General features: G+C 61.2%; 1 protein-coding gene across 1 annotated transcript; it reads left to right on the forward strand.

Moving 5' to 3' along the window:
• Nucleotides 1–6,718: 6,718 nt before the first annotated feature.
• SOX10 (SRY-box transcription factor 10) lies at nt 6,719–17,098 on the forward strand. The gene is made up of 4 exons (XM_039246172.1): nt 6,719–6,922; nt 7,425–7,954; nt 12,547–12,815; nt 15,169–17,098. Exons 2-4 carry the CDS (start codon nt 7,503–7,505, stop codon nt 15,870–15,872), a joined length of 1,425 nt encoding a protein of 474 aa, XP_039102103.1. The 5' UTR covers nt 6,719–6,922; nt 7,425–7,502; the 3' UTR covers nt 15,873–17,098.
• Nucleotides 17,099–19,555: the final 2,457 nt, after the last annotated feature.

Genomic DNA, 19,555 nt, shown 5'->3' on the forward strand with positions numbered 1-19,555 from the left:
AGCCACGCGCAGCCCACCCTGCTCTGACAGTAGCAGCCCCCCTCCAGGTCAATAGCAGGGTCGCCGCTGAAAAGAGCCACACTTGGCCCTCCCCCGCCCTTCCTTTCTTTCCTGCACCTTCCTCGCTCCACTCTCGTCATCCTCATGCATGTCCGTGCCACGCTGCCCTAATAACTGTACGGGCACGTATGGGTGAATGATCCAAATACCCGCTCACTGACAAGCTCCCCGAGCTTGAGCACTCACCCCTCTTCATTACCCCACAGACAGCAGAGCCTTGCCTAGGGGTGGGTCGTCTGAAACCTGGGGCCAAAAGCCATGGCAGAGAGGTCATGTTCCAAGACTAAACGGCCATGTGACCTTAGCCAATCACAATCAGTCACTTCCCTTTCTGCTCTCGTTCAGCGGAAATAAGGTTCTCCCTGTGTTCTGCCAGCCTCCAGCTACAAGGGGCTGATGGGAAAATGAACAGCACTGGGATGGGAAAAGAAGCAATGACTCCTTTGGTCAAACCCAAGGTCAAAACCGACAGCCACCCTCTGAGAGCAGATCCACAGATGCTGATAACGACAGCTGCCATTTACCGAGAGCCCCATTAGGTGCCAGGCACCATCCTAAACGCTTACATGCGCCATCCGGTCCAGTCCTCCCTGTGCCACTGACACCCAGAGACATTAAGTCGTTTGCCAAAGACACGCACCTAATAGTGGGGGTGCCAGGATTCGAACCCGGAGCCGTCCGACTCAAGAGCACCACGTGTCGCTGCCTGCGTAAGTTCATCTGCCTGGAGTCATTCATTCTTTTGGGTCACTGTGCACCTTCCACGCGCCAGGCATCATGTTGGAAGGTGAGAGAGACCCAGCTCTCAGGTCCACACCCCTGCAGGGACAATGTCCTGCTGGAAAGGTGAGGGAGGCCTAGGCCAGGCCAACAGGCAAGGTGTCCTGAGCAAGGCTTGGCCTGCTGAGGCCTGGGCCACGGAGTGGGGTTGGGGACAGTGCACACGGCTGAGGAGGAGTTGGGGATATGTATTTTAAACAAAGATCCATTTCTGGGGTGTCTGGGTGGCTCAGTCGGTTGAGCGTCTGACTTCGGCTCAGGTCATGATCTCACAGTTCATGAGTTCAAGCCCCGCATCAGGCTCTGTGCTGACAGCTCAGAGCCTGGAGCCTGCTTCCAATTCTATGTCTCACCCTCTCTCTGCCCCTCCCCTGCTCATGCTCTCTCTCCCTCTCTCTCAAAAATAAATAAACATTAAAAAAATTTTTTTTTATCTTTAAAAAATACATAAATAAATAAGTAGATGAATAAAAAGAGGAAGTGGAAACCAGTGTCTCCGTAATTTATTTGCCTCCAAAACTGTCTTTTCAAGAAATCCCGATCCATGTCTGAGAAGCACCAAATCTTGGAAACCTTGGGTCCTGTGTTGGCCTCTTGTCTTGAAATATAATTCATGGGCTATGAAGCCTGGAAATACCCTCTGAGACAACCTAGTCTGCCCCTCATTTTATGGGTGGGGAAACTGAGGCCGGGAGAGGGCAGAGGTGGCCGAGGCAACCATGGGCCCCCAAGGCCCAGCCGGGACTCGAGCCCAGCCCTCAGGGTCCCTGTCACCTTCCCAGCCGTGGACGCCTGTGCCGAGGCGCTAGGCTCCCGTGCAGGCCGCTCCCACAAACTCTGAGCTCCCGCCCCCCATACAGAGAGCACATTCCAGAAAATTCACCTTAGTCTGAGAGACTCAGAAAGGGCCTTCTAGCAGTCGGGGCTGGAGGTCCTGGGCTGGAGGGCAGGACCTTGCGGTCCCCTTCATGGAGGGCTTCTGAGAAGAGGGCAGGAGACAGTCCGCTGCTCCAGCCTCGCCTATCTCTTCCTCCTGGGAGGGCTCACAGCAACTCAGGTCAGAAAGACTCCCTAAGGTCATGCTGGGCCCTGGGGAGGGGGGGGGCAACACCAAGAGGAAGGCAGGGCCCTGCCCTCAGGGGGCTCCGAGGAGGAAGTGGGGACAGGCCTGGAGGCCAGGCTTAGAGTGAGGTACAAGGCCATCTCCTCCACAGGGAAGTGATACAGGAAAAGAATTCCAGCTGAGGAGGCGGCCAGGAATGCAGCCCTGAAGAAAGGGCCTCGGAGGTGGGCTGTGAGCAGTGGGCAGTGACAGGGAGTGCCGAGAAAGTGCCAAGGCCTGTTGGAGCGGGAGGAAGGGGAAGGGGAGGCCACAACTGACCTGTGGCTGCACCTGGGGTCTAGTGGCAGGAGGGCGGGGTGGTCAGAGGCTGGCCCGGGGGGTAAACTGCAGGTGCCAGTACATTCCCACCCATCACTAGCTGGGTGACGTCGAGCCTGTCCCTGAATATCCTGTGCCTCAGTTTCCTTCCCAGGTTCCCTGGGTTGCTGAGAGAACAGGAGCGCTCAGAGCTGGGCTGGCCCCGGGGAGGCTCTGGAAGGGTGGGTGGTCCTTTGCTGTTGAGGGGACACAGGGTGGGGGCGGTTCACCCCCATGTTGCTTATCAGGCGCCACCCCGGTTTGATGCTGGGATTCAGAGGGCAGACGATAAACTAAAGGCAGGTAAGTCCACAGTGGTGGCTCAGTGAACACGCGAGTGCTTGAACGGCCGCGAGTACGGTTCCCACCTCCCGGCGTGTAAATCACTACTGCGCACCAAACTCAAGGCTGAGCTAGGTACGTGTGTGCGCATGCGTATTGTTACTTAATTCTCCCATCCGCTCGGGGACGTAGTGATATACAATATCAGTATTTTATGCAGGTGGACACCAAGTCCTGAGAAGTTAACAGCATAAATTGCCCAAGGCCACGTGGATGCTAACGGCAGGACTTCTGGCCCTGGACTCCAAGTCCAGTGCTCCTTCCTCAGCGCTCCAAACCAAGAAAAACACAGCCTGTCCAGAGGCAGTGGGAGCAGAGGAAATGTTGGAGGGAGCTCCCACCTTCTTCATACACTCACCCCAGACAGAATAAGCTTCTGTCCTGATCGCTACCGTACCCTTGACCCCTGACCTGGGCACCCTGAGCCCTCCCTCTCCCTAGTAGCCCCGCACCTGCTGCATCTCCCAACTCGCCACCCAGCCCAGTGGGACTGCATTTCTGGCCTCCAGCTCTGGGGCCCAGAGCCCTGGCCCCCTCTCCTCTCCCTAGAGATTTTAGGCTCTGCGGGGGGGGTCATGACAGCCTCAGGGTCCCAGAGACCCAGTGAAGGACAGCAAGGCTCAGGGAGCTCACAAAATAACGTCTGGACCTCCACCCATCCCTGATTCGGAATTAGCGGGTCTGTAGGGGGATCCAGGCTTCAGTACTTTTTTTTTTTTTTAATTTCACACATGATTCTAAAGTTCAGCAAGAATTGGAACCAATTCTCTTGCCATCTGGCCAGGAGCTGGTCAGAAATGCAGAATTTCAGGTCCCATCCCGGAACGGAAGAAACAGAGCCAGGGTTCCGCACACCTTTATGTTGAAAAGTACGGCCCTAGGCCACCCCCCTTCTGCTCAAACCAGGGATGAAAGGGCCCCCAAGGGCACTGGAGGTGGATAGCGCGTGTTTGAAGTGTCAGGACAGGGCCATGGGCCTAAGAGAAGGAGGGAGTGACGGCCTGGACCAAGCAGGTGTCTAAAGGTGGTAAGGTGCTTTCCCAGGGTCCCCTGCTCCAGTCCTCAGTTAGGAAGAGTCTCCTGCCCACCTGGGGAAACTGAGGCTGGAGCAGAGCCTCCACTTGACGGCACCACCTCTCTTGCCCCTGAACAGCCCCCACCCATCCCACCGAGCAGATGTCCCCCATCTCAGCTCTGTGTGTCCTGGGAGGCAGGCAGAGAGGCACTGGGGGTCACTGCGCAGGTGACAGAAGAGGGACTGGGGCCCAGGGCAGGGAACCGAGAGCGGAGCCTTCCACAACACAGGCACAGCGCCCTAGGAAGAGGACTCGGAGAGCTAAGGGGTTAAGGGTCACTGCTGATGGAAGCAATCTGGGGCGGGGTCCTCAGTGGGCTTTACACCTGACTGCCAGAGGCCATCGCTCACTCTCACTCGCAGGGCCATTGGAGCAGTAGAGCCGGAACCAGCAGCAACAGAAGCCAGGCAGGGTCCCAGGAAAAGCCTGCGGGTCCCGAGAGGCCTCTCCACCCAGGGAAGGAAGCCTGGACCTCCACCATTACCCTCACAGGGCGGGCCCCTCTCTGCTGGGGAGAGAGGGCAGGCCACTGAGCCCACCAGCCACCAGCACGGCTCAGAGAGGAAGAGCAAGCTGGATGGGGGCGTGGCTGCTCGGCCAAGGGCAGAGGCCAAGGTGTCTGCGCACAGGTCCCTCCCCCCTCTCCAAACTCCCTGCTCTCCAGGCATGGCTGTGGGAGCTTTGCCCTCTCTGCTGGGAAAGCTGGGCCCCCGGGGCCTGGGATGGGATGGAGGGGGTCACAGTTGCTAGCACGGGCGGTGATCACAGCAGAGGGTCCCCCGACACCCCCAGCTCTGAGCCCCTGGCAGCCCTTCCCTGCACCCCTGCAGGTCTACCTGCCTCACCCAGCACCTCTCAGCAGAAAGCACAGCACTGAGGAAACAGGAGGAGGAGGGGGGAGAGAGAGACAGAGAGAGAGAGAGAGACAGAGGGAGGGGAAGAGAGAGGCCCCCCTCTGTCCAGTGGGGCTCCTCTACAGACCCAGAGCGCACACTGCTACCCCCACCCCCATCCTGGCACAGATGGACCAAGGAGAGTGAGGGAGGAGGCGGGGGGGCCCAAGAGGGGCGCTGTGGGACCCCACACCCGGCTTCATACCCTGGGCTCTCTCCCTCCACAGCCTCCCCCCTCCCGCCCCAGGGGGGTCTCAGGCCAAATGGCAGACACCACGGGAAGCAGGGAAGTCCTTCCCTCTTAGAGGAGGAACCAGGGATGGAAGGATGAGTGGGGACCCACCGGGATCGAGAGATGCCGGGCAGGCGGGCAGCGGGCGGACAGCAGCGAGAGTCGGAGACTGCTGCGGGCCGCTGGACGCGACCGGCTGGATGCGCGTCCCTCCGTCCCTCTGTCCATCCAGGGCGGCTCCTCTCTGGGCGGTTCTGAGGCCGGGCGGGCGCTGTTAAAAAGCTTTTTATGTGTGTGTGTGTTAATCACATGATTGCCGTTCACCTGTATTTCGAACAAAGACAGCTCACTGTTTCAAGGCCCCGAACAAGAGTCTGGGCACAGGGAAGAGAAGGGAGGCGGGGGGAGGAGGGTTGGCAGCGCCGGGGGTGGCGTCGAGGAAAACTGGGGGGAGATTGTCCAAGGCCGGCAAGCGAGAGAAAGAGAAAACCCTTATCAAACTCCTAATTCACTGGGCTCCGAGGCCCCAGACACACTGGCCCGATTGTCTGGCTGGCTGTGTGTGCGAGCATGTGTGTGTGTATGTGTGTGTGTGTGTGTGTGTGTGTGTGTGTGTTCCAATGTCCGCTCCCCCCACTCCCAACATGCCTTTGCCTCGTGTGACTACCTCATTGTGTCCCATTACCCACCCACCCCCACCCCCTTGGCCTTTCCCAAGCAGGAGGCCTTGCCTGGACCCCCTTTGCAGCCCCGTTCCAGACTGGACTCCCTTGGGGTGGGCCCAGGGCCTGGCCCGGCCACGGAGCTCAGACCCGCACGTGGCCCCGGCTCTCCCTGCCCCTCCACGGACACCCACACCCCTGCCTCGACACCCACCCTTTGAGGAGAGAGAGAGGGGCTGTGACCTTTGGGGGAGAGACCTAGAAAAGAGGCGAGGGAAAGGAGCCTTGGGTGCTGGGCCAGAAAGTAAAGGGAGAGAGGTCGCCCCACTGGGCAGGTGGCTGAGGACAGAAGCGGGCAGGGAGGCGGCAGAGGGAGGCAGGGCAACTCCCCACCCTTCGGACATGGGGTGGGGGGGAGGGTGGGGGACTTCGTGACACCCAGGTCCGAGGCCCCCACACGCACCAAGAGAGCATGAACCCAGCGTGGAGGGAGCCTTTCAGACTGACTTGAAGAGGACTCCCAGCCCAGCCCCTTGGCCGGCCTTGAGCCCTGCCTCTGCACCTTGAGCCAGCCCGGCCCTTACACGTGCTGGGTGTCTGGTGAGAAGGGCCCAGGGGTGGAGCTACGGCCTCTGCACTGGGCAGGGGGCGGGGGAGGGGGGCCAGCTGCCCTACCTCACCAGGTATGGACATGCATGCTCTCTTGCCGTATGAGCGGAGGCAGAGGGCAGCCTGGGTAGGGGCGGGAGGCTGGTGAGGCAGGCTGAGAAGCCACGTGCGGCCACAGTAGGCACTCCAGGACATGTCTTAAAAAGAGCCACACGGGCCAGCCGCCTGCACACGTCCACAGAAGCTTCGCCTGCGTTCTTCTCATCCGGCCCCAGTCCTTTGCCACCTGCCCGACCCGCTACCTGAGGTTGGAGGTTGCCCCCCCTAACCCTCCGTCAGCAGAGGTTGGCAGCCCTGCAAGCCCTGGGGTCTGACCCTTGCCCACCTGCATCCCTTGGCTTTCCTGGCCTGCCCACCCCCACTCCTCCAGCGCCCTGACTAAGCCCAGGCCCCAAGACGGCCTGGGACAGCAGCGCCCCGGAGCGGGGGGTGGGGGGGCCTGGCGGAGGAGCCCTGAGCGTTAGGGATGAAGGACAGCGCTGGAGGCTCCACCTTCTGCCCTTCCCTCCCTCCCCTCCCCCTCCCCCTCCCCCTCTCCCCCTCCTTCCTTCCCAGCCCTCGGCAGCAGCTCAGTGCTCAGTCAGTCTCAGGCTGTCCGGCCAGGGTGGTTGGTGGTGAGGATTCAGGCTCCGACCCGACGAGGCCGTGGCCTGAGGCTCAGGGCCCCCCAGCCCCTCCCTCCCAGCCCACCAGCGTCACCCCCCAGCCCCGAGCTGGACCGCACACCTTGGGACACGGTTTTCCACTTCCTAAGGACGAGCCCCAGACTGGAGGAGAGGTCCGAGGAGGTGAGTGAGTGCGCGGCCCGCTCCTCCGCTCCCGCCTTCCCGGGCCTGGGCCTGGGCCCCTGCGGTCCGGCTGGGTGGAGAGTGATTGACACCCCTATCTGCCCCCCACCCAGCTCCTCCAGACTCCATCGGGGGGCAGGCAGAAGGGAAGCCGGAAAGGTGAGAGAAAAGGTGGGAAATTCCAGGAGCCAGGATTAGAGCAGAATAAAGAGTCCGTTTTTCTTCCTTTCCATCAACAAACCTCCACCCAAAAGGAGGTTTAAAAAAACCCAAACCCACCCACACCAAGAGACGGTTGGGACCAGGTGGTGGGAAGACTGGCGGAGGCGGGCGCTGGGAGGCCGAGCCCGGGTCTGGCATGTGCGCGGGCCCCAGGGGGCTCCAGTGGCTTTAGGGGGAGCGGGGCGGCCGCCACCTCGGGGCTGTGCCCGCGTCGCGTCTCGGGCCGCCGTCGTCGGGGCTGCGCGTGCCGCCGCTCCATCGCGCCCTCCTTCCCGTCCAGGTGGGCGTTGGACTCTTCGCAAGGACCCCGGCGGCGGGCCCCGGGGAGGCGGCCGAGGCGGCGGCGGCCGGGGGCGACATGGCGGAGGAGCAGGACCTGTCGGAGGTGGAGCTGAGCCCCGTGGGCTCCGAGGAGCCCCGCTGCCTGTCCCCAGGGAGCGCGCCCTCGCTGGGGCCCGACGGCGGCGGCGGCGGCGGCGGCGGCGGTGGCGGCGGCGGCTCGGGCCTGCGAGCCAGCCCGGGGCCCGGCGAGCTGGGCAAGGTCAAGAAGGAGCAGCAGGACGGCGAGGCGGACGATGACAAGTTCCCCGTGTGCATCCGCGAGGCCGTCAGCCAGGTGCTGAGCGGCTACGACTGGACGCTGGTGCCCATGCCCGTGCGCGTCAACGGCGCCAGCAAGAGCAAGCCGCACGTCAAGCGGCCCATGAACGCCTTCATGGTGTGGGCGCAGGCGGCGCGCAGGAAGCTGGCCGACCAGTACCCGCACCTGCACAACGCCGAGCTCAGCAAGACACTGGGCAAGCTCTGGAGGTGAGCGCCCCCGACTCGCCTCCAGGGAGCTCCCGCGGGCGCCCTAGCTGCGGGGTGGATTCAGCCTAGACGGGCCCCGCCCGGGGCCCTTCTCCCGGGGACAGCCACCGCTCTGATGGGCCTGAAGACCAGGTGTGGGCTTTGGGCCCGCCCTTCCCCCCCCCCCAGCTACCCTCTTGGGGTTGCGCTGGCTTAGAACTCCCACCCACCCGGGGGCAGCGGACTGGAGGGCGCCCCCTCGTGGTTGGAATCCTGTCGGTGGCAGGCGGAGGGTCTGAGCTCCTTCCTGGGGGAGCGAAGGCCGAGGGGGAGGGAAGGGTCCGTCGCGCCCCCACATCAAAGGCCTTCACTCGTGGCTTTCATGAGCGCACTCAGCGGTGCCGCTGCCTCCAGCCCCAGGGGTCAGGGGGATGCCGGAGAAACGCTGGGGAAAGAACTGAAGGCCTCGCTGGCGAGGCAGGGAAACTGAGGCAGCCAGGTGGAGAATGTGGGGGCAGTTCGAGGAGAACAAGGAATTCAGACAGGAGGCTTTGAAAGAGCGAGGGATGGAGAACCGCCAAGGACAAATCTGCTGCTGTAGGAACCCTTCCCATCCCAGCTCCCTTCCCGGTGCCTGCCTTGTCCTCCCCTCCGTCGGGCTGGGGTTGAAGAGGGAGGGGCTCTTCATTCCCTAGGGGAAGGGGACACACAGAAAGAAGTCTCCCCTCCCACCTTGTCCCAGAGCTGCCAGGCCTGCCTCTCTCTCCCTCCCTCCCTCTCCCTGCCCTGTCCGGGCGCCATCTTCTTCTCCAGGGCCCCACCCAGCATTGAGTAACCTCCTACCCCTTCAGCCCCAGAGCTGAAGCTGAGAGCCCTGCCCAGGGGGAAACCCTTCCTACCCAGGGCTCCTCAGAGTCCCAGGTTCCCTGGGGCCAAACTTCTGGGGAAAAACATGTCCCCCCAGGGAGGAAGTCGGGCACCCCTCACCTCAGGTCTGGGGTTCAGCTGGCCCCTTGGGATATGTTGAGCAGGACAACAGCCCCCACTACCTCAGGCATCCTGGGCGGCTCAGGAAAAGAGCAGGGGCTCTGGGAGATACGAGCCTGAGGACCACCTGATTCCCTGCGACACTGCCCAAGAGACAGGCCCATAAAGGCAAAGAGATCGTAAAGGCCACGTCACAGCTGGTGGCAGAGCAGGGCCAAACGCAGGCCCCTTGATTCTTCATCTAGTGGCCTTCCCCCACACTGTCCTTGGTGACAGCGGCGAGTTACCCCTTCACTCTAAGGTGTGGTCAGGAGTCGGTGGGGGGACAGGCAGAGACGGGGAGAGCAGGAGGGAGGCGCACCTGAGTTTCAGAGTCCGGGGCCCACCTCCCTCCTGCTGCCGCCTTCCTCACGCCGGCCCGACATTGCAGAGATGGGTTCTAGAAGGCCAAAGGTATAGGGCAGTATAAGAAGCAAGAGGGCCCCCAAGAGACCAAGAGGGATTCACATCCAGCCCCACGGCCCTGTCCTGGGCCACGTATTTGCTGATGGCCTGGTCTCCTTCACCTCCCCGTCTCGGCCCTCGGTGCTCTGATCCTGGGCAGGCAGGCCCTGGACTCAGTGGCCAGCCCGCTGTGTGGACCTAGAGGCTCCAGCTCTGCCCAAGAGTGGAGTCAAAGCTAGTTCCTCTGCCCGAGGTCCGTCCGCACCCAGGTAGGGCTCAGTTCAGGCCAGTTATGATACAGAGAAGAGGAAATGAGAGACAGCTCCACAGGAGACAGACAGGCAGACAGCCCTGGGGATTGTGAACAGACCACAGCACCCGCCCAGTGACAGCATCGAAGCCAGGAGGGACCCCCACATCTCCCTCACCCCATTCCATCGTCCCTGTCCCTGGTCCCCGTCCCTCCAGCCCAGGACCCCGGGTTTGGGCTCCCTCAGGAGGACAGGTTCCTGGCCGTCATCGATTGGCCTCAAGGGCGACACTAGAGTTGGGCCATTGGGAAAGCAGGCCCTGCTTGCTCAGGACCCAGCCCCAGGGGCAGGACTATGTCAAGGATCAAAGGCCACACCCATGGCGAGTGGGCTACCTGGATCCTGCTGGATCCTGAGGTGGGGGGAGGCTGAGAGACATCTGGAGGCATCTGGAGACGGGCTGGGCTGGCCGGTCCCTCCAGGGGCTCCTCCTGAAACCCCTCCCAGGTTGTCAGGAAGTGGGGCGGGGGGTTAGGCAGAACGGGAAAACAGGGACCCTAAACCCAAAAAGAGAACCACACGCAGACTGAGGAGGGGGGAACGGCTGGAAGTAGGTTGGGGTCAGACACCCCAGAGTCCAGGCCCTGGCTCCTAAGTGGCTACGCGAGCTCTGATGGTCATGTTAACCTTCAGTGCCCCCCTGGGAAAGGGTGGTGACATACTGATCACACGCTGACAACTACTGTATATTGGTTGATTTGCCTGGAGAGAAAAGAGTCAAGAGACAGGAAAGGGGGTCACGGGCTGGAGCCTCTCCTGACCCCCAAGCCCACAGGCCCTTTCCCTGACAGGAAGAGCAGATGGAGCAGCAGTGAGTCCCCCAGCTTGGGAGCCCCCCGCCCACCCGCCGCCCCAGGGGGGTGGTCGGTCCGGGTGTCCAGGTTTCCGGGGGTCGAGGAGAACGCCTACCCTCTCCTGTCTTCTGTTCCAAACTTGGAAAACTAGAAGACAGAGGCCAGGTGGCACATGATAGGGTTTGCAGTCAGAGCTGTGCGTGACACAGGGGCCTGCGGGGCAATGGCCAAGTGAGACTGGTACTGGGGTCAAGGTTAGATTTGAGATGGTTTACGTGGTGGGGCCGCCGGACGGGTCCAGGGTTAGAAGAGAGCGAACGGAGGTCGGTGCGAGGTTGGAGTTGGCGCTTAGAGGCCGATTAGCCATCCGAGTGGGGGTGGGGGGGACCAGAGGTGAGGATTCTGTCAAGATTAGGGTACTGCTGGGAACTAGCATGGGAGGCGACAGCGAGTGCCATACTGGAATCTTCCCTCTCTTCTGGTCTGTGCCCCCACTCCGTGCCCCCTGCCCTTTTCTTGTTGAGTCACACCCCAATGCCAGCTAGACAGAGGGCACAAGGAAGATTTGGGTGGGACAGGAAGCTCGGTGTCCCCGGCCTTTCTGGAACCTCTATGCTGGGGTCTCCGGCTCTCCCCGCCCCCAACACACACACACCCCTTCAGGGCCCACCCCCACCTCCCACCCCTCTGGCCCAGCCTCCCAGGGGCCTGGCCTCAGGGAGGAAGGCTGCCGCCCACTCTCTGCCCCCTGGGGCGCTGGCCTGGGGTCTCCATCCCATCCCTCAGGCAGAGGGACCCCTGGCGAAAGCTGGGCTCCTAGGCTGGGTGGCAGCAGCCTGGGGGGAGGGGGCGGCCGGGTGCAGCTAAGCCGCACAGGAATGCTGCCTCCGGCTAGGAGGTGCCTGGTATGACCACCCCCTCCCATCCTGGGCAGGAGGGCTCGGCCTTCTGCTGACTGGGGGAAGAGGGCACCCACGGGGAGGGGAGGGGGTGGGCAGCTGGAGAGGCCCTTTGGGCAGAAGGACAGAGCCACGCCCACAGAGTCCCTCGGGTGTAGGATTCTTAGGGGTCTGTTCTTCCCCCCTCAGCCCCCTCTGCAAGGTACCCCGTCCTGCCCTCCTTGGCCTGGGGCAGCCAAGCCTTAAACGTCACCCCCTCCACCACCCTCCAGCCCAGCCCGAGGCAGGAGCTGGGAGAGCAGGGGCACTGCCTTCAAAGCTTTCCTCCAGGCCCCATCTCAAGACTAGGAAGAGGGTCTGTTTGCCTCCGTCCCAGGGTCTGGGGAGAAAGTCTAGCTTCCTCTACCGTCTGTCACCCCCTGGACAAGGAGACAGGCTCTCGCCCAGAATGCAGTGGTCCCACAGAGGGAAGGGTCCACCCCCACCACGCTGGAATTCACAAAATGAGCACGCCAGCGTTGGGAGGGCCCCCCAGCACCCTTGGCATTGGCACGGCACCCATTCCTCAAGGTGCCCGCCCTCCACCCCCAGGCCCAGTTCAGAGTGCTTCACACCCAGTGCAGAGTGTGTGGCCAGCCCCACACCCAAGGATGTAGGCATTTTCATCCTCATTTGATAGGTGAAGAAAATAAGGCTTGGGGAAGTGATTTGTCCGCCGTCACAAACTAGCCAGTAGCAGAGACTGGGCTCTTCCCCCTCACTGAGCTGCTTCTCGGTCATTTGCATACCTCCAGCTCCAGGGAGCTCACCCCATAAAGAGGCGGCCAGTGTTCTACCTGCAGACAGCTTTGGTGACGAGGAAGTTTTTGCTTTCCTTGAACTGAATGATGCTCTGTGTCCCTCAGATGCTCTGTTCCTACTGCTAACTCCATCACCGGGGGGGGGGGGGGGGCTGCCGGGTGCAGCAGCCAAATCCCTCTCTCACACCAAAGCTCCCGAGTATAAGGACAGAGATCACAGCCTTCTGAGCCCGTGGTTCCTTGGTCCTCCCACCTTCCGGTTTGTAAATCAAAGAACTGGGCCCTGCCCGCTGGGCTCCCCATCCAGGGACCTCATTTCTTCCAGGGTAGATAATCACGCTGGCCCCTCTGCTGTCTCCCCCAACTGTACCGCCCCAGGCTGCTGAATGAGAGTGACAAGCGCCCCTTCATCGAGGAAGCCGAGCGGCTCCGGATGCAGCACAAGAAGGACCACCCGGACTACAAGTACCAGCCCCGGAGGCGGAAGAACGGGAAGGCGGCCCAGGGGGAGTCAGAGTGTCCCGGCGGGGAGGCCGAGCAAGGCGGGGCTGCTGCCATCCAGGCCCACTACAAGAGCGCCCACCTGGACCACCGGCACCCGGGAGAGGGCTCCCCCATGTCGGACGGGAACCCCGAGCACCCCTCAGGTGAGCGCTGGGCCGATGACGAGCTGTGGGTGGGGAGGGCCGGCGCACTGGGGAGCGGCGACTCTGATGGCCCACAACCGCCCCGGTGCTGGGGAGGCTCGCAGGGCTGTGCGCTTGCCCCACTGGGGTACCGGGGCCCAGAGGGAGCTCAGTGGGAGCTGAGGTGCCAGAGGACGTGGCCGGGCACGATGGCTCTGGCAGATGGAAGGGGGTGCAGCTGTTGAGTGAAGAGGCCAGTGAAGGAGGCCCTGGAGGCCCAGGGGTGAGTTACGATAGGGAAAGCAGAGACAGGAAGATCGGGAGATCAGAGGGAGGAGAGACCGCTCCCTCTTCCCCACCTCTCAGTCCGACAGGGGAGCCACGGGGGAGCCAGACCTAGGCCCATCCTGTTTCATTTCCGTTAATGATATTGACACCTGACAGCCACTGAGCACCTATCACGTCCCAGGCACCCTGCTCATTGCCTTACTGAGTATTAACTCAGTCACTCGAAACTGTGACTGGGGCAGCCACACTGCCTGGGCTCAGACTTCAGCTGTGCGTCAAGTTACTCCCATTTCGCGGATGAGAAAACGGAGAGGAACTGGCCACACGGCAGAGGTCTGAGCGCAGGCAGCTGGACTCCGGGGGCTCTGCTGGCACCAGCGCCGCCTTGCTTATGGTCACACAACACACAGAGCGCCGTACACGGGCTCAGGCACATGGGAAGGCAGCGTGAGCACAGCTCCGCCTTCGGAAGGCACACCTGGCATCCTCCTTTGTGCCAGACCTGGGAGCGGACGCCAGGGCCCTCAACAAGAGCAGCCCTGGTCCATGGTGTTGGGGGCTCACAGTCTAGAGGGGGGAGCAGGGCTGCGAACTAATGAATGAAGAAGAAATGAGTGTGCCTGAAGCCTGTGCCTCCCAGAAGGAGGCCATGTCTGAGCCACTTGGTGTCACCTGTTTACTGATAAGGCAGCAGGTCAGAGAAGAGAGGCATTGCCCCAGAGCCGCACAGTAAGTGATAGAGGCAGGATTCAAACCCTGGCGGGCCTCTCAAGGGCAGGACTTGGCGTTGCCTCTGGTCTGAAGGGGGAGGGGGGGACAGAGAAATGCCTTCGAGAAGCCGCTGGTCTCGTAGACTGTGGACGTGTTCTCTCTCTGATGGTAGTGCCATCTCTCCCACACACATGTGTGATTTCAGAGACTCAGGGACACACACACACACACACACACACACACACATCAGAAGACCCTGGACCGGGTACAGAACAACCACCTCAGGCTGTAACTGTGGGTATGGCCTTTTTCTCGGCCTCCAAGGCCCAGCCCAGCTACCCCTCTTCAGCGAGACCCTCCCCCAAGTCCCCAGGATGGGCCGGGGGCGGGGGGGGGGGGGCTTCTTCCTCTAGGCATTTGAGCCCTCTGCATACCCTATAACTTTTGATGCCGCCCTCCACTACTGTGTGCATATCTGGATATTCCCCAAGACTCTGAGCTTATGAAGATAGGATCCACTTTATTTACGTTTGTAAATACTGTGCCTGGCACGCTGCCCACCCCCCCCCCCGCCCTAAGCATTTGGTGAATGAAAATGCGAATGAGAAAATAGGCATTGGAACAGCGGTGGAGCAAGGCAGTTATCTAAGTGACCTCCTGATCAAGCAAGGAAAAGCAGCTGGGGGAACAGGAGTGGGGGGAGCAGCGCGGCAGAGCACGGTTGGGGGGGGAGGGAGATCGTGGCCGGTGGGGCGGAGTCAGAGAGAAGGTGGGGCGGAGTCGGAAGGAAGGCTTCCTGGAGCAAGGGGCACTTAGGCTGGCTTTGGGAGGAAGGATGGGGCCGGAGGGGACACAGGGCTGTTTGGGGGGCCCCGGGTGGGGGTCGGGAAGGGGGAGGAGGGCTGGGCAAGCCAGCAGAAGTGAAGCAGTCAAGAGCGATGAGGGCAGGCAAGGCCGGCAGCAAGGAGAGCAGCTGGCACAAGCCAAGCATGCGCTGAAGAGAACAGGCAAGTGTGATCTGTCAGGGTCAGTGGACAGCTAAGGGGCAGTGGGGGCGGGGAGGGGAGCCGACACAGCCGATAGGAGGAAGAAGTTCCCAACAGAGAAGGCTTTCCAAAAGGAGTCAAGCCTCTCCAGGGGATGGGTGACAGAGGGAGCCCTGCTCTGGGTGGGGGGATAGGACACACCCCTAAGAATGGGGAATTTCAGAAACAAGTGGAGACCAGCCCTAGACCATTAAATACGAAAAACCCACAAGGTCACGCCGTGAGCAGCCCTGGGCCTCCTGGAGGCAGCTCTTTCTGAAGGTGAACCATCAGAATCCAGAAGCCTCTGACTTAGCTTCCCGCTTTCTGTCTCCCTCCCTCCCACCCAGGCCAGAGCCATGGCCCGCCTACCCCTCCGACCACCCCAAAGACAGAGCTGCAGTCGGGCAAGGCAGACCCCAAGCGGGATGGGCGCTCCATGGGGGAGGGCGGGAAGCCTCACATCGACTTCGGCAACGTGGACATCGGTGAGATCAGCCACGAGGTCATGTCCAACATGGAGACCTTTGATGTGGCTGAGTTGGACCAGTACCTGCCACCCAACGGGCACCCGGGCCATGTGGGCAGCTACTCGGCAGCTGGCTACGGGCTGGGCAGCGCCCTGGCTGTGGCCAGTGGACACTCCGCCTGGATCTCCAAGCCACCGGGCGTGGCTCTGCCCACGGTCTCACCGCCCGGTGTGGATGCCAAAGCCCAGGTGAAGACGGAGGCCGCGGGGCCCCAGGGCCCCCCACACTACACCGACCAGCCATCCACCTCGCAGATCGCCTACACCTCCCTCAGCCTGCCCCACTACGGCTCCGCCTTCCCCTCCATCTCCCGCCCCCAGTTTGACTACTCTGACCATCAGCCCTCGGGACCCTATTACGGCCATTCAAGCCAGGCCTCTGGCCTCTATTCGGCCTTTTCCTACATGGGGCCCTCGCAGCGGCCCCTCTACACGGCCATCTCTGACCCCAGCCCCTCAGGGCCCCAGTCCCACAGCCCCACACACTGGGAGCAGCCAGTATATACGACGCTGTCCCGGCCTTAAAGGGGGCCCCGTCATCACCACCCTGCCCGGCCCCTCTGGGTAGCATGTCCCGTCCCCCAGCCTTTGTGCCTGTTCCTCGCCCATCTCCGGCCCGGCGGTGGCTGTGGCGGAGGCTGCAGAGGCTGACAGCCGAGGGAAGGCTTTCTGTCTGGCTCACTGCCTTTGATGACCCCACCCCGTCCTATCCAGGCTCCAGCCCAGGGCAAAGCCCAGGGCCACTAGGCTGGGCAGAGGAGAAGGAGGTTGATTGTCGCCCCTAGACTGAACGACAAGGGGCTGCACCTTCCCCCCAGGAATGACCCTCATCCCAGGACCTGAGAAAGACCCACTCACCCTCCCCTGGGGGTAGGGGCGGCATCCGGGGTTGGACGGGAACCCGAGGGAATCCCATGCACCCCTGTTCGTGCCCTGGTGGAGAATGAGGGGTCTGACATAACCCGTGCCACGTGTGCCACGTGCCTAAGATCGAAGCCAGCCACAGACCTGCATGGTGCCTGCAGTGGGCTACGTATGCCCTTGGGGGCGGGGGGAGACTAAGGACAGCTTTGAAAACCTGGGAGGGGTGGGGTCTCCGAGGGAGGTCTCCTTAGCCCCTCCGCGCCCCCTCCACTTCCGGACACAGGGAGGAGTTGGTACAGAGGCCTCCAGATGCATCTCTGTGCCACCAACCTCGTTCTTTCTGACGGAGCAAAGAGTCCCCGGTCCTCCTGCGCTCCGGCCTCCCAGACCTTGAGGCACAGCCCAGGAGCGGAGGCCGGGCTCCAGGAAAGGGATCGGAGACAATTCACAGGGCCTTCCTCCCAGGCTCCCCGCCAACTCGCCCCTCACCAGGCCCTGCTGTCCCTGCTCCATCAGCCCCAACTCCTCCGGCTTCCCAGAGCCTTGCAGCCACGCAGGCCCCAACCCTCTGCTCCAGGAGGAGACGTGGGGGCCTGGCGCCCAGGCGGCCGGCAGTGGGCCGAAGCCACTAAACTGACATGTACATTCCGCCCTGGCCTTTTGCCCTTTGCCTCCCAGTGGTATCTGAATAAAGTATGTAGCTCTGTCTGCCCCTATCTTCCTGTTCTGCAGCCCCCACACTCCACATGTAACTCATTACTGCCCCCTCTTATTTATCTCAGTAGCTCCCTCTCCCCTCGCCCCCCCCTCCTCCTAGGTACTCCAGCCCCTATTAACTCTGCATTAAGCCTTCCACGTAATAAAAATTAAAGGTTCCGGTTACCTGATTGGTGGGACTGACCTGGCCTGTCTCTTGGTCTCTTATCCCTGAACTGTGCTTCCTCGAAGGCTCCCTGGGAGTGGCTAGGGGTGGAACGCAAAGGACATAGGATCCAGGGGTCTCTTTGGCCTGAGAAGGTGGCGGTAAGGCAGGGTAGGGGGACGGCATCCCCGCGGGGTCAGCGTAAGCTCGGGGTTGAGGCCTCGGCTGGGAGATCCCCCCCAAGCCCAGCTGTGCCCACACCGCAGGTGGGCCACTTGCTGTTCAGCTGGGACTCGGGCAAGAGCACCTTCCATGTAGCCCCTCTTACTCGCCCGGCAGAGGTGGGGGGCAGGGGGGCGGGGATTGGAAAGAGGTGAGTAAAACCTGACGTCTGGCTACCTGCAGCCCGCAGGCCTGTCCTTTAGGATGTGTCGAAGGGCCTTCTCCCACTGCACCCTTCTCTGTGCCCCCTCTCCCCTAACACACACACACACACACACACACACGCCTTGGTCCACTTCTCTGTGCCCCCTCTCCCCTAACACACACACACACACACACACACACACACACACACACACACGCGCGCCTTGGTCCACTCCAGGATCAAGCCGTCTTCATGGCAGCTCCCTGTGTCTGCGTACAAACTCAGGACAAAGACATGCAACCTAATCTTCAAGTGTTTATTCCCTCAGAGCTCTCCCCTCAGTGGGGGGGGGGGGGGGCTCCAAACTGTGTGGGGGGGTTGGGGGGGGCAGAGAAACCTCATTTCGGCCCTGCTCCGTCTACGGATGGCTGTGGTGGTTGAAGTCTTCCTTAGACCCGGCGCATAAGAGCAGCAACGGCTACCGCGCACTGAGCGCTCCCTGGCCGAGTGCACTGCCAAAAGTGGCTTCTGCCATTCGGGCCTGGGAAGAGAGTGGATCCACTCGTTCTCCCTATTTTCCAAACAAGCGGCTACCAAACTTGATGCAAAGAAGTGCTGGTGCCGGAATCTGAAGGCAGCAGTTTCCAAAGCTCATGCTCTTAACCACCGTCTCTTTCCCCTGCCCCTGGCGTGCGGGCACCGCTTCTGCCCTGTGAGCTGGTGATGCGTCTTCTGCACCTCCAGCTCCCTCACCTGGTTCTCCTGTCTGGGGGGCCCAGCCCCTCGCCTCCTAGCCAGAGCCTGGGGCGGGGCAGGGAGCGCTGAGAACTAGCCCCGCGCTCCAGGCTGCCCACACTCCTGGCTGGAAGCTGCACCATGTGGGCCCTTCGGTCAATTTCAGCCACCACTGCGGGCTCCCGGGAAGCCCAAACCCCTGCTCTTGTGGACGTATTTGCTGCCAAGTCACGTCACCCCCAAACTACATAGACGCTATCCTCTGGGGTCTTCATTTGTTGTGTTGTGGATAAATGCAGGGTTCTCTGCTGATTTTTAACAGATTGCATCTTGTTGGATCTGACCATTTTCCCACTTCTCTTAAATCTTGGAATTCTGAATCCAACTTATTAGCGCTCCTTCTGAGTTTTATGGATCTGTGAACTTGAAGATCCTGACTCAAGTCACCAATTTAAAAAAAGGTGGAAATGAAGAGGGACAGGCCTGTGTACACCACTAAAGGCTTCTCCATCATCCGTCCTATTATCTACACTCCTAGAAGACTGACCGATCAATTTGGAGTCTAATTAGAAGTACGGGGCGCCTAGGGGGCTCAGTCGGTTAAGCGTCAGACTTCAGCTCGGGTCATGATCTCACGGTTTGTGAGTTCAAGCCCCGTGTCAGGCTCTGCGCTGACAGCTCAGAGCCTGGAGCCTGCTTCGGATTCTGTGTCTCCGCCTCTCCCAGCTTGTGCTCTGCCTGTCTCTCAATAATAAATAAACATTTAAAAAAAAAAAAAAAAGGCACAAACTTCTCCATCGTAGCCATATGTGCAGACTGGCCTGATGCCTTGCTAAAGTCATGATCCGCTCTGTCCTATCAACCCACCAGACCAGTAGCCTTTAAGCAAAGGAAATTTGGTTCACTTGGCGATGTTCTTAGAAACTCTGCCAGCTCCGGGATCTCGTCTTTATTAGCTATGTGTCTTCAAATATTCAAGTATTCCAGAATATTCTAGAATTTTGTTAGGGACCACTCAGTACTCGCCTTAGGTGCTCACAATGTTTACAACCTGCCCTTTCCCCTCTACTGAAAAGCAGAGTTTTGGTCCATTTCCAGTCCGTTCGCTGCTCCTGCTCTCGGTGGGGTCGGGGACACGGGCAGCAGGGCGGAAGGGAGGGGTCACATGGAGAAGAAACCACCACCTCCTGGACCCTGCCTCTCATGAGACGGGAGATGGACTGAGAAGCTGCTGGGGATACGGGAGGAGGGGAAGTGGCCCCAGAGAGGACAAAGAACCTGGAGAAGCAGGAAGACCTGGCTTGTGCTCACCGCTTAGACCTAAGGGTCTGGATGTACTTGGGCCGCATAAGGCAGTGGCTCCGGTGGGGCACAGAGGTG

This window comes from Hyaena hyaena, unplaced genomic scaffold (genome assembly GCF_003009895.1).
Source record: "Hyaena hyaena isolate Hyena2069 unplaced genomic scaffold, ASM300989v1 scaffold_280, whole genome shotgun sequence".
Classification (NCBI taxonomy): Eukaryota; Metazoa; Chordata; class Mammalia; order Carnivora; family Hyaenidae; genus Hyaena; species Hyaena hyaena.

Bases quoted from the DNA above. Each gene is read 5' to 3' on its own strand.
- SOX10 (XM_039246172.1), top strand. From the start codon at position 7,503: ATGGCGGAGGAGCAGGACCTGTCGGAGGTGGAGCTGAGCCCCGTGGGC. The intron at 7,955-12,546 runs GTGAGCGCCCCC...GTACCGCCCCAG, and splicing joins ACACTGGGCAAGCTCTGGAG to GCTGCTGAATGAGAGTGACA. The intron at 12,816-15,168 runs GTGAGCGCTGGG...CCTCCCACCCAG, and splicing joins GAACCCCGAGCACCCCTCAG to GCCAGAGCCATGGCCCGCCT.